Below are 23252 nucleotides of genomic sequence, written 5' to 3'. Positions count from 1 at the left end.
TCTCTCTGCCTGCCTCTCTGTCTACTTGTGATCTCTCTCTGTCAAATAAATAAATAAAATCTTAAAAAAAAAAAAAAAAGGTTGATATTTGGCAAAAGCTGAGCGGTGGTGTCCCCTTTCCCGTTCACCATAGTCCCCATGTGGTCTGTCCCCCTACTCGGTTCCTGTGGGCATTAAAATTTGTGGTCCTGGTTTAATGCGACTGAGTTCCTGCATTTGGTCGGGGGGCCATTTGGAGCCAGGCTTTTGGAGGTTGAATTGGGACTCCGTCATTCACAAGCTCTGTGACTTGGGGCGGGGGGTGTCGTCTTGTAACCTTTCCATGTGTTAGTTTGATCATTAGTCCGTTGTAAATGTCATTACCAACCTGTTAAAGTAGCTGTGAGGAGCATAAGCATCCAATAAATAAAACAGTTCGGTGCTTACTGCGTTTTCAGTGGGACTCTGAGCTACCGCTGAACCACAAGACGGTTATAAAAGCATATTATCCTCCACACCCTGTTTCATTCTGGGGCAGGAGTCTGGGTGTCCAAGGGAGGAGGTGGGAGGGAGATTTCCCTGCGTACCTTTGGGTTTTAAATCATGCGAGTGTATTAAGTGCTCAAAAATAAAGAAAATGAAAGTTAACCAAGAAAAGGTGTTTTGCCTACACAGGTTCACCTTGTCTCAGAACTAAACCGGCTCTTGTGTCTTGTCCCCTGTTCCCTCCCCTCCCACTGTCATTTCTCAGAGCCGACGAACGTGGAGCTCTACGTGGATGGCGTCAGCGACATCTGCACGAAGGGCGGGGACATCAACTTTGTGTTCACGGGGTTCTCTGTGAACGGGAAGGTTTGGCTTCGGAGCATTGTTTTTTGTTTTTGTTTTTGTTTTTGTTTGTTTATTTGTTTTTAAAGATTTTATTTATTTATTTGACAGAACACAAGTAGGCAGAGAGGCAGGCGGAGGGAGAGGGAGAAGCAGGCTCCCCGCGGAGCAGAGAGCCCGATGTGGGGCTCGATCCCAGGACCCTGGGATCATGACTTGAGCCGAAGGCAGCCGCTTAACCGACTGAGCCACCCAGGCGCCCCAAGAACATTGTTATTTTTTATATTTTCTCTGTATTATGTACTGAGTCTTCTTCTACCTTTAAAAAAGTAGGACTCTTTTAACATGGGGCTCTGAGCCCACAAGGGGTCATACATAGATAAGCTTCAAGGGGGTCTGAGAAGGAGTAAAATTTTGTGTAAAAGGCAGTGGGTGTTTCTTGGGGTCAGATATAGGTTACTCGTCAAGCCCTGTGAAGGCTGGGTGGCTAACTGCCAAGGATGACGGCCTTGTATAGGAGTGCAGTCCTGAGCACACGCCCCAGGACTCGGGGCAACTTGTAATCAGTGTGGGGGGGATGAAGCCGGCCTCTTGCAAATAGGGTTTGCATTTGCTTCCACCAGTCCCCCAGGAGCTGTTGCAGTAAACTAGATTGTCCGAAAGTTTTTTGGGCCCCCTTGATGATGTGAATGTAGAGGGCTAACCTGTGTGAATGGCAGCTCCAAGTTCAGATTCTCAGGGGAGTTACTGTTCCTCCCTCCATCTGGCACCAGGATTGACATGTATAAATTGCCTTGCTGTCCTTTTCTTCATGGCAGTTCATTTCTCCTCTGCCTCTACACTGAGAGGGAGGTGCCCATTCTTGGAGAGGCAAGGTGATCCTGCCTTGACGTGTGAGTTGCTTGCTAGTGAGGAGGATCGTGGGTTATTTTTCTTTCTCTGTCACTTATAAAATAATGGTGCATCTTTAGCTATTGTGTCCTAGATTCGGTGAAATGAAGTGTTATTCCATCACTCAGACCCTCAGCAGTCCTTGGGAAGGGTATCCATAATCTGTCTACTCTTTGCAAAGGAGTCTTGACCCAAAGAAGGGTACAAGCTCCATGTAGGGAACATGAACGGGATGGACAGTGCTGCTAGGAGGAGAACTTTGCTGCTGGTTTGGGTCCTGACCTCCTTCTCCTTGGCAGGTTCTCAGCAAAGGGCAGCCCCTGGGCCCTGCTGGAGTTCAGGTGTCCCTGAGAAACACAGGGACTGAAGCAAAGATCCAGTCCACAGTGACACAGCCTGGTGGAAAGTGAGTCTTGCCGGTGTCATGTTGGCTCACAGCTCAGGGGACGGAGGGAGCCAGTGATTGGGCCTGGGAGACCTGCGTTCAAATCCTTATTTCGCCTCTTAACTGCAGACAAGTTCATGGCTTTCAGTGCCTCAGGCTGTTCATCTGTAAAACGGAAGTCATCTGAGCCCTTGGCTCTCTTGGTGACGGGATGATTAAACATGAGTTAATGTCTGTACAGCACTTACTGCAGAGCCTGGCACATAGTAGGCCCACATTTAACAGTTGGGCCTGGCTCTGGAACCTGAAAACTTGGTTTTGAATCCTGGTTCCTCCACTTAATCGGGTTTGACCTGGGGCAAATTACTTAACACCTCTGGGCCTCAGTTTTGGTCTTTAAAAATGATGATGATGGTGGAACCCACCCCCTAAGGTTAATAGGAAGATTAAATTAACATTATTTCAAATAATGTTGGGGGGGTCCAGAGGGGGAAAGAGAATCCCAAGTGGGTTCCATGCCCAGCACAGAGCCCAATGCAGGACTCGACCTCACAACCCCGAGATCCTCACCTGAGCCAAAATCAAAAGTCAGACACTTAACAAACTGAGCCACCCAGGAACCCCTCAGTTGTGATTTCTCAAAATCATATTATCACTATTACATCAAAATTATTTTGTAGCGGGAACTGACAACTATTTAATTAACCTTGTTGAGTCAGATTTAAAGTATTTATTTAATGGATTTATATCGTTGAGTTGTAAGTGTTAACAGATGTGCCAAGATTAATTCAGAGTAGTTCCAACTGATAATTTTGAAAGCATTCAAATCATTACTCCTTCAATATACAAAGCTGACTTAACTGCAAATTAGAAGTTTATAATGAGTCTGTCAGTAGGCTATCCAGTTTTTCAATGAGGACTGTGGAAATTCTTTTTCAGTGTGGGGATAACATTTAGGAACACAGGGCTTCCATTTTCTCTAGGCTAGTAGCAGTTTGCTGTTGACCTCACTGGGCAAAGGAACTTGAACTTGTTGAATCTCCTTCATCGGCACAGACTAAAACAATGATCATAACATGCATGAAGGCCAAAATCCCATAGTAATTTCAATTTTATTGTAGCAAAGTGATTTCCAGGCTGTGTCCAGTTATGACAGGCAATACTTTATACGATACCACCACAGAAGAAGAAATTAGGTGGATTTTTTTGGTGTCCATTTCACTAGAATTAGCCCTCCTGTTGTCTGGTGCTTGCACATTTGAGGGGTTAAGTGTATCAGAATCCTGGGGCCAGTGTTTCCAGCCTTAGCTCCTGTCATTCTGGTCTTGATTTGCCCATAGTTACTTAACTGGTTTTCACTGGAGTCTGGTTTGGTCATCGTAGTTTGTGCAAGAGCCCAGAATGGCTCACACTGTATTTGTTTCTGGTAAAAGATCTCATGTCTTCTGCATAGGTTTCAAAGCTTGTTATCATTTGCCCTGCCCACGCCATTAGCAGCGTCTTGCATTAGCACAGACTTCGGGCTGTCAGCTCTGTTCTCTCTTCTTCACATAGGATGCTTCCCTTCCCATCTCTGGTCCTCTGCATACTTCCTTCTCTTCTCTTTGCCTGTTCATGCCTATCACCTCTGCCAAAACGCACTTGAATGTTCTATGACTAATCCCTACTGAACCACAGTGACTGGTTTTTAAGGTCAGAAATCCTTGGGGTTGAGGGAAACATAAAACCTCCTTCCTGTCAGTGCATGGAACACCTGTTCTTGTACACAGTAGGTACTCAATAAGTGCTCTCCAATGTGGATTTGTACAGTGAAGGACTGAATTTTGTTTATGCTCATTTAACCAACTAATGGCAATTTGGTGATAATCCAGACCTTCTTTTTTTTTTTTTTAAAGATTTTATTTATTTATTTGACAGAGATCAAGTAGGCAGAGAGGCAGGCAGAGAGAGAGGAAGGGAAGCAGGCCCCCTGCTGAGCAGAGAGCCGGACGCAGGACTCGATCCCAGGACCCTGAGATCATGACCCGAGCCGAAGGCAGCGGCTTAACCCACTGAGCCACCCAGGCAGCCCAGACCTTATTTTCTAATGCTTCCAATATTAGCCATAAATTAGAACACTCAGGCTGTTGAGAGAAAGTTAATTGGTATTTTGTATTTCTTAGGTTTGCATTTTTTAAAGTTCTTCCTGGAGATTATGAAATTCTTGCAACTCATCCAACCTGGGCATTGAAAGAGGTGAGTGTTTCAGTTGTGTCGACGGCTGTGCCGACAGTGTTCGGGTTTGGGGACAAGCATAGGGGGTCCCGTTCAGGATATGAAATGGGTTTATGGTTTCTCTGGAAGTAGATGAGAAAAAGACAGTGCTGCTGATTGGTTCACTGGTATTTATAAGATAAAACTCACTGTAGCAGATGTTCCTTCTGTTGTTTTTGGTTTTAGGTGACAATATTGTCTTCCTGCTGTGAAATAGGTCTGTTATTAACTGTAGCTATTTTAAGCTGAATCAACACCAGAAGGACCCGATGAGATTTATTTGTTGTTCTTTTTCCAGTCTGAAACAGCAACCTATAAATATACTTAACGTTCTACAAACAGTTGTACGTGCGCCCAAGGAGAAGGTGAAGGAATGTCCACGGCAGTTTTCTTTGTACGAACAAAATATTGCAAACAACCTAAATGCCCATTGGGTGGAGAGTAGAGTGGGGTTTCGTCACACAGAAGCCTGTAGGAGAGCAAGAATGAGTGAACCAGAGCTACACAGATCAGTAGGAGTACATTTAAAAAACATAAAGTTGAGGGAAAAAAGCAAGTTGCCAAAGGTAAAGAGACACGATGTTTCTACAGTAATTAAAAACACTCAGGGTACTTGCACTTACAGAGTCCTATGTAGAAAAAGGTATGAGGACATGCATGGGAGTGGCGAACACTGTATTCATTATGAAACTGACATCTACAGAGGGAGGCAGGAAGGGAGGTCGAGGTACGCAAGGCTCCCGAGTGGTACTTCTGCTTTTCTTTTTTTAGTTGGTTTGAGTGTGTACAGGTGTTCTTCAGAGTAGTGTTGGACAGAAATAATTTATGATAAAAGATCAAAAAAAGGAAGAAACAGACCAGGTGAGGATTTGTAATCACTATAAGAAAACAAATTGAGATAAGGCTCAAAGGACATTCTGAGACATTAACTTGTATGTTAGTTTTGAGGCTGTGTTTCCTTCTTGCTAAGGAACTATTAGACTCATTATTTCAGTTTTTCCTCTATAGGTTTTAAGCATTTATAATTGATGGGACGGTTTCATACATCGACTTAACTGTGTACTATTTATAACTGTGGATATTCAGGGGGTTAGGAATGTTTTATTTAAAACTCATAGCTTATACATTACAATTCAAAGAAATTTTAAGGCTTATATTGTTAATTGTATGGATAAGGGGATTTGAGTCTATTAATATAAGATTGTGTTTCCAAGTGGGGCTGCTGTTGAAAGGGTGAGGCTTGCCCTGGGCAGCCGGTACCTGGAAATGAGCGTGAGGGGGCTTCTGGTTGCTGGTTACAGGCCGTGTTCAGTTTGTGAAGATCACTGCACTGTGCCCTAGACTGTGTGCACTTTCTTCTCTGTAAACTTTGCTTTGACAGCTTTAAAATTCCATGCATACACACTGTTAAACGTGGAAAAAAGTAAAGCACACTCATTTTCAAAAATCACAACAGATCAAACAGCGTCAAGGAGTGGTAACACAGGTAGAAAATTTGGAAGGTGGAAAAGTGTAAAAGAGGTAAAATGTCAGCTGTGCAAAGGAAGTCATCCTGGTGGTTGACATTTTGCCACATTTCCTTTCAGTTCATGTGGCTCGCACACACGTGGCTCTGATCCTACTACGGTCCCCATTTTCTGTGTTCATATTTTAGCTGAAGCATATCTTCTTGGTTGTTTAACACTCTGTGAGGGTTTGTTGTTTGGGAAGGTAAAGTCCCCTTCTTCTGTAGGCGAGCACCACTGTGCGGGTAACCAACTCCAATGCCAACGCCGTCAGTCCCCTCATAGTGGCCGGCTACAACGTGTCTGGCTCTGTCCGCAGCGACGGGGAGCCCATGAAAGGGGTGAAGTTTCTTCTCTTTTCCTCTGTGGTTTCCAAAGAGGTAAGTAAAGAACAGTGGAGAACAGAATAGATGGAGGTTGGGGGTTGGGAGGAAGGGTGCTTGCCAACTAAGAACACACTGTTGAAACGCCAGTCGGGGGGACGTCTCGTCTCAGCGTTGAAGAGCATTGCGTTTCTTGGTTGACTCACAAGGAATTGGATGTCTGTGGTAGGAGTGGACTGTGGTGGAAAGAGCACAGTCAGACCCAGATACAGACAGATGCTAGCTCTGCCTTTTGCTCTCTGAGTGGGCCAGCCACTTGCCCTCCCTGAGCTCCATTTTCTTGTCTGCAGAATGGCAACCCGTTGTAGTGAAGGACAATGACGTCATTTTTTTCCCCAAGAAGTCTGTGCCAGTTTTTAACTTCTCTTATCTCCACTACTATGCCCTGTTCAGAAATATGTATTTTGTGATGTAAAACTTGCAAGAATTTTCCTATAGTGTGGCTGTTTGATAGTAATCAGAACATACTAATGAAAAAGGATGTCCTTTTCTTTTCCCCTCCCTTGACATAGGATGTCTTGGGCTGCAACATCTCACCGGTGCCTGGCTTCCAGCCCCAAGATGAGAGCCTGGTGTATTTGTGCTACGCGGTCTCCAGAGAAGATGGCTCGTTCTCCTTCTATTCCTTGCCAAGTGGGGACTATACTGTGGTGAGTGGAGATTGGGGTTTTCTGTATGTTTCAGACTCTTAAGACACAGCGAGAGTCGATGCCATTTGAGCATTAAGAGGAATAAGTGATTGCCCTGCAGTTGTGTGACCATTTTTAGTGTAGTTCTTTAGGATGAGACTGACCCTTCAGGAGTGTCTGCAGAAAGTTTGGGCCTTCCTCTTTTACGATCAGCAGCAGTTACGATCAATAGTTGCTCTGGGCTCGCCTCGAACCCCTCGTCGTTTGTGGCCTGCTGGGTCGGTTGTTACTATTGAATCATATCGTGGGCTCTGAGTAACAGACAGACCCTTCCTTTTAGATTCCCTTCTATAGAGGGGAGAGGATTACCTTTGACGTTGCTCCTTCCAGACGTGACTTTACGGTGGAACACGACAGCCTGAAAATTGAGGTAAGACCTCCCTGCCTTCTGGAGGGACAGGTGTTTGAGTTTCCCATCCTTGGGCACTGGTGTCGCAAACATGTTTGAGAAGAAGACAACCAATGTTTTATCTAGAAGGGCTGGGCCGTTGGAGAAAACCACAGTCTCGTGCTGTGTTCCAGTTTAGCCGGGATCCACTCTCATGTAATTTCTCCACGTGGAGAAGGTGGAGCCCCAGTTACAGCTGCTTTGTTCAGTGAACGGTGTTTACTGAGTGCCAGTGTCAGACATGAGGTACCGTTCCAGGGGTTGGTGGGCAGTGGGGACCCAGAAAAGCACAAATTTCTGGTTTTTTTTTCTGGCGTTCCAGGGCCGAAAGAGACAATACGCTTATAAATAGATAAATTAGGTGTATTAGAAGGTGTTCTGTAGAAAAATAAATGAGAAAGGAGGTGACACACTTCCCAATTGAGACAGGTTGCAGTCTTCCTGGGTGCTCTCAGGAAGTCCTCGCCATGAAGGTGACGTTTGAGCGACCAGCTGCTGGGAGAGGGGGAGAGGTGGGGTGCCACACTGCCATCTATGGGAAGAGTGTTTAAGATGGAGGGAGTGATAGGTGCAAAGATCCTGGGGCTGGAGTGTGCCTAGAGGGGTGGGGGACCCCAAGGAGGCCAGAGTGGCTGGCTTGGAGGGCGTGAGGCAAGGAGAGATGATGGGGCAGATTGTATAGGAACTGATGGGCCACTCTGTGTGCAGTTCTGAGGGGGAGAGGTGCGAGCCTTTGGGTGCCATGTTGGGAAGAGGTTGGCAGTGGCAAGGTGAGCGAGGGACCAGTTAGGAGCCTGTGGCCGGAAACCAAGGAGAGCTGAGAGCTCGGGCTGCAGGGAAGGGGAGTGAGAGGTGGGGTGATGGATGGAGTGGTACATGGCCTGACAAACTCCCTAGATCCAGAATAAGACAGCAAGTGTGTTATCTCTTGCATTTATATCCTTAATTACAGGAGTAGATAATGGTTACTGTAGAAAATTTGCCAGATAGAACAAATCCCCCAAAGAAAATAAGTCTTTCATAAATGGACCTCCCAGTGTTACAGTTATTGAAAAAAATTAGATTTTAATCGCTTTCTTTTAATGTTGCATCTGAAAGCACTGTGTTGAAGTAGCTGCATTTGGTAGGAGCAAACTTTTAGGTCACATGCTCAGTGGGGTTCTCGTGGCTTTTTTAGGGTTCTGTAAAGTGCTTGATGGTTTTGTGCACACTGGACGTGGGTGGGGGTGAGAAAGTGTCCTTGCCTGCTTCAGGGGACTTGCATGGAAGGATGGGGGCAGGGGAGCCACTAGGGGCATTCCCAGATCTCGACCAAACACCAGTTTCTAAGCAGAGACATGAATGAAATTTCAGGAAGCAGCATGTAAGCGGCATGAGGTCAGGCGCATCAGGAATGCCTCATTCTTCACGTATTTCTGATGTGACTTAGTGCCTGGCATGGAGTAGGAGTCTGCTCACAGTAGTCGTTGACTGGAGAGAGGAATCAGTACATGAATAAACCATGTCTTTGTAGACGGATCAAGAAGGGCTACCTGGATTTTTAAAAACCCATTTAATTTTGAAGACGTTCTGTCAAATGCTTTTGTATGTCTGCATGCATCCATGCATTCATTCATTCATTCATTCATGAGTGATTTGTTCAGTGCCTACTGTGTCCCAGCTGATTAAGACATGAACGGTCACTATGTTCATGGAACCTACATTCTAATAGGAGGTAGACGAACAATAAATCAAACAAGGACTTTTCAGGTATTGGTAAAAGTTTAATGAAGCTAATAAAAGAGGCTAGTGTGATAGAAACTGAGAGGCTGGGATGGGAGGCAGTGGCAGAGGCCCCTGAGATAGGATGGATAGTCAGGGAAGGCCTCTTGGAGGTGGCGATGGTTTGAGCTGAAACCTGAGTGATGAGAAGGAGCAGCCCCCTCCCCAGACTTCTCCATGTGTGGGAGAGAACTCTCTAAGCCGAGAGGGCAGCTGGTGTAAAAGGCCCACGGGAGCAGTGCCTGTGGCGCATGCATGTGGTCACCTTGGGGACCCAGAGATCAGGGTGGCTGGACCAGAGTGACCCCGGATAGAGCAGAGCCACGAGTGGGGGCACAGACACGGGTAAACCAAGCCCAGAGCACCATGGTGAGTGAGGAAGGTGGCTTAGGTGGAGTGAACAAGGACGACTCGAATTCGGGTTGTGGTGGCAGCAGGTGGGACACCTTGCAGGGGTGGGGTGGGAGGCATAGGATGGATTAAGGTTGGAGTGTGGGCAGGGGTCCCAGGTGACGGTGTGGTTTGGGGTTGGGAGATAGGAGGGTGGTACGGTTCACCGGAATGGGGGCATCTGGAGGGGAGGAGGCAGAATGGGAACAAGGGTGGTGGGGGCAGCCCTCTTAAGTTTGACCCTGTGATCTTTAACTGGGGGAGTAAGCCTGTAGATCCTTTTTATTCAGTGATTTGACAAACATGTATGTGTTGAGAGTAGAAGAACACAGACAGAGCCCTGGGGAGGGTGCAGTGGTGTGGGAGCAGCATGACCTGTGGGGACTAGGGGAGCTGGGAGGGGGTCTGGCTGGCCTGCGGGGCTCCAGAGCTGGTGGCCGTGCAGGGCAGCAGCGTGCGTGAATAAGGAAGGCTTTGGCGCTCGGGCACGTGTGAACCTTCTTCCTGTTCTTCATCTTCCAGCCCGTGTTCCATGTCATGGGATTTTCCGTCACCGGGAGGGTCTTGAATGGACCCGAAGGAGAAGGTGTCCCCGAGGCAGTTGTTACTCTGAATAACCAGATCAAAGGTCGGCAGCCACATTAGCCCCCAAAACTCTTTCCCGCTTGATCATGGAAAGAAATGGAAAGGAGACAGTTTTTTTTTTGTTTGTTTGTTTTTTTAATTTTATATACTTACTTGATGGAGAGAGAGAGAGTGCACAAGCAGGGGGAGTAGCAGGGAGAGGGAAAGGGAGAAGCAGGCTTCCCAAAGAGCAGGGGGAGCCCAATATGGGACTCAATATCGAGCCCAGGACTGTGGGATTGTGACCTGAGCTGAAGGCAGTCGCCTAACCAACTGAGCCACCCAGGTGCCCAGAAGGAAACAGCCTTCATGACTGAAAATATGCCGGCTTTTTGTCTCAAGTATTCTTGTATAGATGGAGGGGTTGCACAGTTGTGTTTGGCTCATCTTCCGTTTGCCTCTCTCTGTTTTACAGTCAAAACAAAAGCTGATGGCTCTTTCCGCCTGGAGAACATCACAACTGGGACATACACCATCCACGCTCAGAAAGAACACCTCTACTTTGAAACCGTCACCATCAAAATCGCACCAAACACGCCGCAGCTGGCTGACATCATTGCGACAGGGTGAGGGGACCGTGTCCGGGTGTGGAGGTGCCAGGGTGCACGCTGGGGGAGAAAATTACCTTCAGTCTGACTGTGTCTTTCTGCTGAGGGTCCACATCAGCTTTTAGACTCCTGTGAGAAGGTCAGGCTGGCCTCCTGAGAAAGATAGTTGCCAAGTCTTAGAAACGGTACATGTGGCTGCTTAGGGAACATGGTCTTGCTTCAAAGTTAACGGGGTCTAAGTTAGAAGAAGAGCTCTTGTCTGACCTCCCATCGGTAAAACCTTCCATGGCTTAACTCTTGAGGACTTTCGCAGAAAGTGTAGTTGCTTGAGAGAAAGTTTGTCTTAAGTTGTGTCTGGTCATTGCGACAGCTCTTCCTGCTTTGCTCCACTTACTGTGAGGACAGGAGGGGACATCCGGTGGTTGAGTTTATGTAGTTTTCTCCTACAGTGGTACCGTGTGGTGCAGAGAACCCAGGCCTCATCGCTGGATCTCAGCTCCTCGCTGCTGCGTGTTACGCACCCTGTAGCATGGGCTTGCCGCCATCTCTCTCCGAGTCGCCCCGGGAGCTCACTGAACTCTAACTTGAATGGAGCAGGGTGGGGCCTTCCTGGGGAGAGGCAGCAGGAGCAAAGGCACGCAACCTAGAGCAGCATGGTGTCTGTGGACAGACATACGACTCAGTGTCGTGGGGCAGGCCCAGGAATGTGACGGGGCTGGAGGGCCAGGTCTCAGAGGGTCTTTTCCCATGCCCCACTGGAAGAATAGCGCTTTCTCCCCCAGGAGTCAGGGGGCCAGTGATCCATTTTGAGCCTGGAGGTGACATGGTTAGATTTTTATTTGCAGAGAGGCTCCCTGGCAGCAGTGGTGGGGGATGACTCCGAAGGGGACAAGACTGGGACGCAAGGGGCATGAAAACAGACTTGTTGAGGGCTTGCCTGATAGGGAAATCAGGGGCAGGTTGGAGAAGTATTTAGGGGTTCCCAGTTGGAGAAGCAGGGGGGCTGCGGAGCCCTAGCTGCGGGCCTCGAGAGGAGCCGAGGGTTCGGCAAGACCACTAGGTGGCGCTCTTCGACAGATGCCTGGACAGATTGAGCCCGGGCTGCTGGCAGCCGGAACCTTAGAGTTGTCCGCAGGTAGAATTAGAACAGCAGGCCAAAGATGCTGGGGTTTGAGGGCTGGCCTTGGGGGGATCCAGGCAGTGGGTTTTAGGTACAAAGTTATGCCTGACTGTCAGGGAGGCCCAGGAGCTGAGTCCTGAAAGCATACTGTCGGCTTGGTTATTGAGGAGGCATTGGTGACGTTTTCTATAGACAGGCGGGGGTCGAGGTCAAGGATTCTGTGACAACTGGGTGATTAGGAAGTACGCTGGTGGAACCTAGTACTTTGTCTCTTTTGTGATGGGGCTCAGAAAACCATGTAGGATTTACTCCCTGCCTCCTTTTCCTTCATAAACCTTTTTGAGCAACTCCTCGGGGTGAGGCACCGTGACAGAGGCTGGGTGTGTAACAGTGAACCCAACTAGCATGACAGAGACGGGGCTTTTGTCTTCCTGGGGAGACAGACTTGGGCTGAGTATGGTGATAGCAGGGAAGAGGACCCGGGGCCCTGGGAGGACCCTCACTGGGTCTCTGAGCCGAAGGGACTCATAGTTAGCTAAGTGAGGCATTTCCCAGGCAGCAGGAACAGCATGTTCCAAGGCCTCAAGGGGAGGGAGAGGCGCTTTCCGGAAGGCGGCCAGTGTGGCTGGAGGAGCTGGTGAGGTCGGAGAACCCACAGTCGGGTTGTTCAGGTGGCCTTTCCCCCCACAAATGGAATGGAAGCAAAGGGGTGATAGGTATCAGGGCGTTTTCAAGACAACAATTTTTTTTTTCCCCCGTGGCTGCTGTGTGGGGAAGAGATTGCAGGGGGGCCTGGGTGTGAGTGGAGGGACTCGAGAGAAGGTTGTAACAGTTGTCTGGAAGAGACGTAGTGGTGGTGGGACCAGGGTACAGCAGGGGTGGGCGAGAGAAGTAGATGCGTTTGGCGGGTGATGTGGGGAGGGAGTCAGTAGGCCCTGTGCTGCCGGGGTCCGAGATTCCTTATTTGAGTAACTGTGTATGTGGAGGAGATGCTGGACATGGGGAACTGTATGTATTCATTTTTTCCTTGAAGTGGAATATTTGGGTCAAAGAAAGAAGAACCATACTCGTCGAGCATCTTTGGGAAAATTCGTTTCCCTTTTGGGCCAACATAGCGCATTTGCCTTTTAATTCATTCATATTTCTTACCTTAAAAAAAAAAATCCCAATTTATCTGAGAAGGAAATGCTTTGACTTCTGTCTAAATGATTATGAGAAGAGAGTAATCTCGCAATGCACCAGAATTATGAATTCCTATCCATAAACGTATTAAACCCCAATGAAGGAATTTGTTGACACAAATAATTTTTTAAGGGATTCAGCAGAAAAAACACTGTCCTACCAGCTTTTCAGTTTATTTTTTAAACTAAAACCAGCATACATTCGAGGTTGGGGTAACTGGACACGTCTCTTTGAGAGTATGAGTTCAAACAGGCCGGATTGTTAAAATATTAGAGAAGCAGAGAGGTTCAGCTTGGAACAAACAAGATGACGCTCCCTGTGACATGTACACAAATCGAGAGAATATGAAAAGTCCTCAAGAATAACTCCTCAGCATTCCCTTTCTGTCCTTTGACTCTCTAAGTGCCCAGTAGAGGAAAATGAGAACCAGGATGTGTGCCTGCAAATCTGTGTTACAGGCCCGCACACTTTCTCTGTAGAGGGCCCGAGAGTAAATACCTGCAGGCTTCAGACGGGCTGTGCGGCCTCTATGACCAAACCCAGTATAGCCAGTTCGTACGTGGACAGGCATGGCTGTGTTCCCATTAATCTTTATTTAGAACCTTGAAATGTGATTTTCATATGATTATTGTGTGTCAGGATATTATTATTCTTTAGATTTTCTGCCCCCTCTTAACCCTTCAGAAGTATGGGAGTAGGGGTACCTGGGTGGCTCAGTCAGTTGGGCATCCAACTCGGGATGTCGGCTGAGGTCGTGATCTCAGGGTCGTGAGATCGAGCCCTGCATCAGGCTCCTTACTGAGCGAGGAGTCTGCTTAAGACTCTCTCTCCCTTTTCCTCTTCCCACCCCTGCCTTCTCCCCACCACACCCCAAAATGATGGAGGTAAAAGTGGGAACAGCTTTCCTAGGCCATGGTCCTATAGAAACCGGTGGCTGGCTGGACCGAGCACGTAGGCCTTCATTCCTTACCCCCTGCTCAGGACTGTGAACTCATGTGGCGGCTGGTCACTGTACTCTAGTGAGGTGACTGGCTTGTCCTCATTCTCAGATTTCACATGCACAGTCTCCCACCCCTTTATTGTTTTCCACCCCTTCTTATTTGCAGCAGGGTGGGAGTTCCAGCGTCGAGGGTAGCCTCTAATTATCCCGCATCGAAGCCGCCTTTCCTTATCTTTCCATCACAAGAAGCAATGGATTTTTATCTGAAATGATCTTGAAGATTAGAAAATAGAACCTTTCACCAGCTGAGGATACAGGGGTGGCCTCCAGCTGTGGTTTCTTTTTACACTACAACACGTGAGCAACTCCAGACTGGAGATTGTCCCTTGAGGCTGATGGTCTCTGTTGGTCTTTCCTAGCTTGGGGACTTGCCTGTTACGTGCTGTTCCACGAGCCCTTGGTGGCAGTGTGTACTCCTCATTGAGAGCCACGTGTCCCGAGTTGTTACCTGAATGGGGCCTCTCAGTCTTAGGTTGCTTCTGTGCCTCCTCGCTCGTATGGAGTTCAGTTCTGGCTTTGGAATTATTTTATCTTAATGACCTTTTCTGTTCCCATTGCCCTGATTGCTCTTGTCCACAAATTATATATAATCCCAGGCGAGGAAGGCATCTTGGATGCCCCCGCCCCGTTTCCCCTAGGTAGGGCCCGGGTTTTGAGGCTGCTGACAGGCTCAGCCCGACGCAGCTGCAGCAACGATCCAGTTTACCTGGAGCATTGTTATCATCGGCAGGTTTCTGGAAATTGCTTTTGCAGCCAGGGATAACACCAGATGTCACCCACAACCCAGAAACCACCCAGCCATGGGCCTCCTCTGTGCCTTGTCCCTTACGCAGAGAGAGGCTCAATCTTTCTTCCAGAGGTTGCTTTCTGAAGCTGGAGTCTTTTGGGTTGCTTTTCTGCCTCTTCATTAGGGTTAAACTAGTCCCCAGGAGCTGGGCAGGAAGAGGGATGCTTCGTTCGGGCTAGTAAGTGCCTTTCCTGCGATAATTGAGTTCTCATGCTGGAATGAATGGTCCCCTCGTTGCAGGTTCAGTGTCTGTGGCCAGATATCAATCATTCGCTTCCCTGACACCGTCAAGCAGATGAGTAAATACAGAGTTGTCCTGTCGTCTCAAGACAAGGACAAGTCTTTGGTCACCGTGGAGACGGATGCTCATGGATCATTTTGTTTTAAAGCAAAACCAGGGGCCTACAAAGTCCAGGTATGATGGGTTTTGTTCTGTTTAAGACATTGGGGGGAAAAAAGTGATTTTTAAAGGGTTATTATTAGCCAGTTTGGGGTGTCAGAGGGAACATTTCTAGTCCCAGTTTCTTCTTCTTCTTTTTTTTTTTTTTTAAGATTTTTAAAATTTATTTGACAGAGAGAGAGATCACAAGTACGCAGAGAGTCAGGCAGAAGAGAGAGAGGGGGAAGCAGGCTCCCCGCTAAACAGAGAGCCCGATGCGGGGCTTGAGCCCAGGACCCTGAGATCATGACCTGAGCCAAAGGCAGAGGCTTAACCCACTGAGCCGCCCAGATGCCCCTCTAGTCCCAGTTTCTTAGTTTGAGGTCTTCACATTCCTGCACATCACTATAGAGCAGACAGGCACCCAGTTTGGAAAGGATACACAGGCCTCTCTTTTTTCCAGTCCTGATGTTTATTGGGAATTAGCTCCAGCCTGCCAATCCCTCCTCCACCTTCTCAGGCTTTTGGCAACTGTAGAATTTCCCTAAGTCCCCAGATGAACCGTTGATTAGTGGCACGTCCACAGTGCATGGCTTCTGGTACCCAAAGCCGGAATAGAGCTGGTGTGTTTCTTCACCTCACCCTGAATTGAGGATGGCCAGTCTGCCACCATCTGACTTCTCCATTGAGGCAGGTGGAAGAGCTGGGGCGACCCTGGCCTGTGGTCTCGCCATGAGGGTGAAGGCCGGAGCACAGTTGTGGGTGGCAGGCAAGAGAGAAGACAGCCAGAGGTCAGCCCACGGAGCCTCAGGGCCGTGGCCCTGCCCGCAGGGTAGACTGTGTCTCAGTGGAGCTCACTCTCGTGTCTGTCCGGTCAACTGCTGCTCTTCCTCCCTGACAAAGGGCAGGTGAGGGGGCGGAGAGGGCTGGAAAGGGCCACCCCTGAGATGGTGCTCTCCTCTACGGCAAGTGAGAACCCCCCATGAGCAGATGGGGTACGAGGAGAGTGGTTTTCCTGCTTCCGCCGAATGCAACACTATCTGTTCTTTGCTCCTTTACCAGGCAGCCAGCTCTCGTGAGGCTGGCCTTTGATAAGCCTTTGGAAACCCTTTCGAAGCATGAGGGTCTTTTCCAGGGAAGGGCAACTTTGGGGTGTAATCTTTATTAGGGAGGGCGTAGGTGACCTCTGCCCTCTTCCCCAGTCCCTCTTCTTAGCCTAAGGAAGGACATAGAAGAAAAAGAAGAAAGTAGCTTAATTCTTCTAGGGGGACATCCACGTTGCGTTGACAGGTTCAAAGCTTATGAGTGATCTCAAGCCAGGAGAAGGTTCTGGGTCTTAGTGCGGTTTGCACCCAGTGTACAGATGACTGATGACAGCCCTGTGTGTCTGTGAGGTTATGCCGGATAGACTTTCGTGCCCTTGGTGGCAGGGCTGAAGGCTAGTTCTTTTGTATCTGAGTAGAAACATGTTTCCTTCCCATGGCCCGTTTGAGGATTTGTTGTGATTATAAGACTAGGCCTAGAAGTGAACGTCTGTCTGTCCTCTAAGTACTTAGCCTTGGGCCTGGGTGAACGTTCTGGTGCACTGTAGGTGCGGGGAGCCGCAGCCTTGACACAGACACTGATGTTATCCTGTGTGTCCCTGCAGGTGATGGTGCCTGAGGCGGAGACCAGAGCAGGGCTGACCTTGAAGCCCCAGACGTTCCCTCTTGCTGTGACCGATAGGCCCGTGATGGATGTGGCCTTTGTGCAGTTCTTGGCATCAGTTTCTGGGAAAGTCTCTTGTTTGGGTAAGATGTCAGTTAAAACTGAGAACAAATAGTTTCAGAGGGATTTCGGTGAGTTTTTCCCTGTTGCGCAGTGTTCAAGGTGAATGCCAAAACCACACCTGGAAATGGTTTTCAAGTCCGTTTTGAGTGTGGTTCTTTGAGTAAGTGCCACACAGTGAGTCACTGGAAACGTTTCCCTTGAAGTATCTTTGCTTTGGCTCCTAAGAGAACACATGGGTTTTTTCCCAGCTCTGTCACTTCCCAGCTGTGAGACAGTAAGCTCAGCCTCAGTTTTTTCTTCTGTAGAATGGGAATACTACAGCTCTCAGAGGGTCTTAGAGAGGCTTTAATACAGCCACGTCAGGCAATGTGGCACGGATGTTAAGAACATAGAGTCTGAAATCAGACTGCATGGTCTTGCTCCCTTGCTGTGTGACTTGGAGCAAGTTACCTAACCTCTCTGTGCCTTGAGTTTCTCATCTGTACTATGCAAGAACAGTGACAGTACCTGCCTTGTAGGGTGGTTGTGAGGAGCGAAGGAATTAGTGTCTGTATGGCATGTGTGAGGACCTGGGACATAGCGAGAGCCATATAAATCTTTTCTCTTATGAGTAATATTACTATGATGACAGAGGGCCCAGTTCTGTGCCTGGAATGAAGTGGGCTTTCAGTGATGTTCTGTCTTCTTTCTCTCTTTTTCTCCGGCTTCTTCTTCTTCTTTTTTTAAAGATTTTATTTATTTATTTGACAGAGATCACAAATAGGCAGAGAGGCAGGCAGAGAGAGAGGGGGAAGCAGGCTCCCCTCTGAGCAGAGAGCCCGATGCGGGGCTTGATCCCAGAACCCTGGGATCATGACCGGAGCCAAAGGCAGAGGCTTTAACCCACTGAGCCACCCAGATGTCCCGTGGCTTCTGGTGCTCCATGAATACTTCTTCCCTCATTTCACCATCCATCTGACATCGCAGGTGGCTCTGTAATATTGTTTCGCGTCTCCTATCTTCTGTGCTTGCACAGGGGTTTTCAATAAATGACGGGGTGGCTTTCACTGTTGGTGGCTCCATTGTTGGGTACTGATGACCTGCATAGGGGGTGGTGTCTTAGGGCTGAGCAGATGCATGTTGGCGGGAAAGGAAGCCTGCTGTCGCTGCCCTTTGGGACATAAGCGGTGGCCAGCCACACCCAGAGGTGGAGGGTTCAAAACTGGGCTATAGCTGGTGAGGGCAGCTGCCTGAGGTGCTCCTGTCTCTGCTCTGCAGACACCTGTGGTGACCTGCTGGTGACGCTGCAGTCCCTCAGCCGCCAGGGCGAGAAGCGGAGCCTCCAGCTCTCCGGCAAGGTCAACTCAATGACGTTCACCTTTGACAACGTGCTGCCGGGAAAATACAAAAGTAAGACCCAAAGGTGGCATCTCGCGGCCCTCATGTACTTCTTGTCTTTCAAAACTTTCCGAAATCCAGCTCTCAATTTGCATTCCAGCTCTCAGTTTGCATCCCAGCTGCATACCTTTACTTGTCTTTCTCACCCCTTGACCTTGAACGTGTGTTATTTAGCAGCGGGTGATAAGGCAAGAATTGCTGTTCCCTGCACTCACTGCCACCTTGTCAGGACAACCCACACGTGTCTTCTGTTTGGGGAGGGTGCCCTCATTCATGCCATTTTATTTCCAAGTGCATGAAAGAATGACACTGGTGTCCTACCACTTAGCAGCTGTGTGATCTCCCTGAGACTCAGTTTTGCCTTCTGAAATAGGAGGGATACGACTTTCTGTATTGTGCAGAACAAAATGAAATAGAGTGTGTATAGTGCCTGGGAAGCAGTAGGTGCCGGCCAGCGTTGCTTCTCTTTTCCCTGCTGCTCTCAAGAAGTCACCCATGGGCTGTATTTCTGCTTTCTCGAAGCTCAGCTTGGAGTCACTGGCAGTGAATAGCTTATAAAGTAGGCTGTTTTATCTGGGAAATTATATTTTCTGTTCTGTCTGGTGTTGGCACACTAGGGCAGGGGGCCCAACTGCTTGTTTTTATAAATAAAGTTTTATTCAAACACAGCCACACTCATTTGCTAATGTATTATCTATAGTTGCTTATATGCTGTGAAGGCAGAGTTGAATATTTGCACGACCTGCAGAGTTGAAAATATGTACTTTCTGGCCCTTTACAGGAAAGTTTACTGCCTCCTAAATATCTTTACTTGTGAGTGTGCTCTTTAGACACCATCAAATTTCTTTCTTACTGATGTTAATGACCACCAGTTCCATTTTTCTCTTTAGTTCTTATTTTTTTCTAACCATTACTAGTTATATGGGGTGTGTGTGTGTGTGTGTGTGTGTGTGTGTGTGTGCATGTATGTGCACATACACATTTTAAAAAATTAAATCACTGTAATTTTTACTCAGGGAGGTGATGTGCTCTGTGCCCATGTGTGTCTGTGTTGTGGCTTTTCCAGTAAGCATCATGCATGAAGATTGGTGCTGGAAAAACAAGAGTCTGGAGGTGGAAGTTCTAGAAGATGACGTGTCAACGATTGAGTTTAGGCAGACGGGCTACATGCTGCGATGTTCCCTTTCTCACGCAATCACTCTGGTATGCCTGCCTCGTGAGGGTTCTCTTGTTTGGAAAGTGGGAAGGTACTAGCATGCAAAGGAGATTATAATCATCGTTAAGTCAAATGGCCTTTTCTGCCCGCCCCCCCACTTACCACCCTATTTAGGAAAGCATAGCCAGTGAGCTTTTGAAACCCCTTAGAGGAAGGATGCCTTTGTTTGGGAGATTTCCTTGTCCTGGCCCCAAATGAAATTCTAACTTTAATGAGTGATTTGGGACAGCTGTAGTGTGGAGCACATTGGTTTTTTGGTAGCCCTGGGATCATAATACCCACTTCTTGGGGTTTTAGTGAAGTTTAAGTAAATCTCTTCTGTGTTTGGTTTCCTGGGTGTATTCTGCTATTATTTTTGGTAGGTCCTGCCGAGTCCGTTTCTCTGGTGTATTTATTCTGGGGCAAAGGACAGAGTGGCTTGGATCTTACTGTCTTGGTGATGGAGTCTCCCTGACAGTCAGTGCCCCCTGGGTTTCAGGGAAGAGAACAGGTGTGTAGGCCTGTCTAGGTCCATTCATGAGTTTTCTAGAACTTTTTGGCTTCTGGCGATGGTAGACGTCATTGTCAGATTCCGATGGAGAAACGGAGGCAAGTGGCAGTTAAGCCATGGCTCACGTTAGACCTTTGGAGCGATGGCAGCGCGTGTTTCCAGTGCCAGGTGACTGCCCTACCTGCTTTACAACGGGTGCTCCCCAAGCAGTGTGGCTGCAGGCAATGGGTTCTTTGGTGCCCAGCTGAGAGTAAGTGGTAGACATTTAGGACGTTGTTCGTCCTTCAACTCCTCAGCAGGTGTCTGTTTCCCTTCAGACAAGATCCACATTCCATAACAGTGGCCAGCAAGGCCCTTCCCTCACCCCCAGCCCCCTACCTCTCTCTCCACCTCGCTGCCTGGTCTCTGGCACGCCAGCCTTCTCTCCACCTCTACACCGGGCTCATTCCTTCTCTGGGCCTTTGCACATGCACTTCCCTCTGCCTGGATTGCTGCGTCTTCTCCAGCAGTGCACGTGGTTGGTTTTCTGTCATCATTCAGGCTACAGCCCGAATGCTGCCTGCTCAGGAGAGGTCCTGCGCTGAGCCCAGCCAGCCGAGATGCCCCTGCCACACTCCTGCTCTAGCCTGCTTCCCTGGCTGTTTTTGCCCACCGCTCTATTACTTATTCGCTGAAATCTCATTTATTTGTTGACCACATTGATTTTCTGTCTTCCTGTATTAGAATATAAGCCCCCTGAGAGCAGGAGCCACGTCAGCCACCAAGGCCCAGCCCCGGGCTTGTCCCATAGCAGGTGCTCAATAAATATTAGTTGATTGAATGAAAAAGAGCATGTTTTTGTGGGAAGTTTTTGAAGGTTTTTAATTTTCCTCTGGCACTCAACTGCTCAAATGATTAATGGGTAAAACACATGACTGGTTCAGAAACAGAAATATTATTAATCATCTTAGTGTCTTCATCTCCCCTAGTAAGTCATTGTATTGGCTTTGGTCTCTTAGGAATTTTATCAGGATGGAAATGGACCTGAGAACGTGGGGATTTATAACCTCTCCAAAGGAGTCAACCGATTCTGCCTGTCCAAGCCTGGTGAGTCTGGAAGGATTGATGGGCTCTGAGTTGGAGAATGGAAAGGCACCGAGGATTGTGATAAAGGCCTTTTTTTCCTTCCTGGGTTCTGTTTGCGTCAGACTATCAATTTCGGTTGTGGTTAGTGTACCCTGGTTTTTCTGTCTCTTTCCTCTGGAGGAAGTGGTATTTCGACTCAGAGAATTAGAGCCGGGGTGTGGAGAGCATTCCTGGTCTCCAGGATTCGAGTTGGGTAGAGGCAGCTGGGGCCTTTCCCCTCGAGAAATACTATACCGTGGGCCAGTGACCTTTCCTTAAAAGTGATCTTTTGAAGATAAGAGTTGGATCATGTCCCACTTTGCTTAAAATCCTTCAGTGGCTTCTCTCCCTTTGGAACAACTTTACTGAGGTGCCATTTTAGACCATAAAATTCACTCATTTACAACATACAAAAAAAATCCGTTCAAGAATTTCAATAAACCTACCCAGTTACGCGAGCATAACCAGAATCTGGTTTATAGTATTTCATCACCTGGTGATACTCTTCATGCACGTTTCCAGTGAAGGTCTGCTCCAAGCCCCAGGCAGCCACTAATCTATTTTCTGTGTCTATGGATTGGCCTTTTTGGACATTTCATATACACGAAATCCTACCACAGTGGTATTCTGTCTGCCTCCTTTCTCTTAGCACATTTTTGAAGTTCCTCATAATGTTTTCAGGTTCGTGTTGGGGCAGGTATTAGTGGTCTGTTCCTTGTTGTTACTGAATTCCGTTGTGTGGGTAGATCGTGTTTTGTGTGTCCACTCACCGGTTGGTGGAAGTTCCCAGTTTTTGGCTCTTAAGAATAATGTTGCCATGAACATTTGGGTCCGAGTCTGTGTGGGCATCTGTTCTCATTTCTTTTGGGTTAGATGCCCAGGAATGGAGCCGCTGGGTCATAGGGCAGATTTATGCATCACTTTTTAAGAAACTGCCGAACAGTTTTCTGACGGGGCCATGTGTGCCCATTGGTGTCCCCACCAGCAGTGTGCATGGGTTCCCGTTTTCCCACATCCTCACATCATCTGTTAGGTCTTTTTGATTTTGGCTGTCCCAGAGGGTGTGAAGTGGCCTTTCGTGGTGGTTTTATTTTGCATATTCCTGGTGAATAATTTAGTGACTTCTCTCGGTTCTTGAGGTAGAATACTCAGTCTTCCCTGCTGTGTTGCTGTCCCCAGCATGATAGCTGGCCTGGAGTGGGTGCTGGTGCTCCGTCCACATTTGTAGTATGAAAAGAATGCAGTGAACGGAACGGAGAAACCCAAGTCTTTTTCCTCTTAGTAATTGTACAGGGCCTTCCTCCGTGGGGTGAAAACAGCAGAGGTACTTGGAACTCATTTCAGGTTTTGGTAGGAAGCATGGCCACCAGGTGGGTTAGTGACTGTTTCGGGGAATAAATCGTGAGGTTTCGAATCTTCCTGAAACTGACTGTTTTCCTCCAGCAAACGACTTAGCTGTTACCCCATCTAAGTTCATGGCATACAAGTGTCCTCTGCAATCGTTCCATAAATTTCTGGGCCTTCCTCTGCTCCATGCCCCATTTTAGGAATATTTCTAGGAAGGAGGTCAGGCTGAGTCTAAGAAGGTGGTTATCTCTTGGATCTCTAACAGAATCTGTTAAGTGGAAAATTCTCGGTCTCACTTGCGGTAGAAATGGTAGAAACGTGTTTCCTGTTCTCCATGTGCACATCCCTGTTAGCTTGGTCTGGGCAGTTGAAACTAATGTGAGCTGTTCAGTTATGGAAAATGAAATCCTGAGCTTGTGAGGGGTCAGGAAATGGACCAGGTCATTGTGAAGAAGCTGCCAGAGACAGCAGAAAAGGCATCTGGGATCTCATTACTGCACATCTGCTATGTGTTGTGTGTTCGAGTGAGAGGTGCTGCCTGTGGATTTTCAGTGCTGGACGTGCCCAGGGTGATAGACACCCTCCTCTGAATGTTACTTCTGATTTCCCGGCTGCAGGTGTGTACAAGGTGACCCCTCGCTCCTGCCACCGGTTTGAGCAAGCGTTCTACACCTACGACACGTAAGCTGGGTGGTCGCCGCCCGTGGTGTGTGTGAGCCTCTGGAGGAGAGTGGGCGCGCACCTCTTCTTCAGTTATTTCTGAAAACCAGAAGGAGATTTTTTTCTGTATTTTTTCTGGGAGAGGTAAAATTAGATATTAAAAAGAATTTTCACGTAAGGATTTTAAGACACTTAG

At 48.0% G+C, this 23252-nt stretch overlaps 1 protein-coding gene across 2 annotated transcripts in view; it reads left to right on the top strand.

Annotated features, from left to right (window-relative positions):
• The window catches only part of LOC111156006 (nodal modulator 1), a 55873-nt gene that overhangs the window by 6467 nt on the left and 26154 nt on the right, over window positions 1-23252 (top strand). For both annotated transcript variants that reach the window (XM_022516533.1, XM_022516532.1), the window contains exons 4-17: window positions 731-831; window positions 1998-2104; window positions 4246-4318; window positions 6069-6221; window positions 6737-6874; window positions 7194-7283; window positions 9975-10080; window positions 10492-10642; window positions 14954-15128; window positions 16741-16882; window positions 18120-18251; window positions 19306-19442; window positions 20944-21031; window positions 23014-23077. In XM_022516533.1, coding sequence (XP_022372241.1) covers window positions 731-831; window positions 1998-2104; window positions 4246-4318; window positions 6069-6221; window positions 6737-6874; window positions 7194-7283; window positions 9975-10080; window positions 10492-10642; window positions 14954-15128; window positions 16741-16882; window positions 18120-18251; window positions 19306-19442; window positions 20944-21031; window positions 23014-23077 — 1657 coding nt within the window. The remainder of the gene's footprint in view (window positions 1-730; window positions 832-1997; window positions 2105-4245; window positions 4319-6068; window positions 6222-6736; window positions 6875-7193; window positions 7284-9974; window positions 10081-10491; window positions 10643-14953; window positions 15129-16740; window positions 16883-18119; window positions 18252-19305; window positions 19443-20943; window positions 21032-23013; window positions 23078-23252) is intronic.

The sequence above is a fragment of the Enhydra lutris genome, unplaced genomic scaffold (genome assembly GCF_002288905.1).
Source record: "Enhydra lutris kenyoni isolate GAN:26980312 unplaced genomic scaffold, ASM228890v2 scaffoldscaffold45, whole genome shotgun sequence".
Lineage (NCBI taxonomy): Eukaryota > Metazoa > Chordata > Mammalia > Carnivora > Mustelidae > Enhydra > Enhydra lutris.
This window is presented reverse-complemented; position numbering and strand designations above follow the sequence as displayed.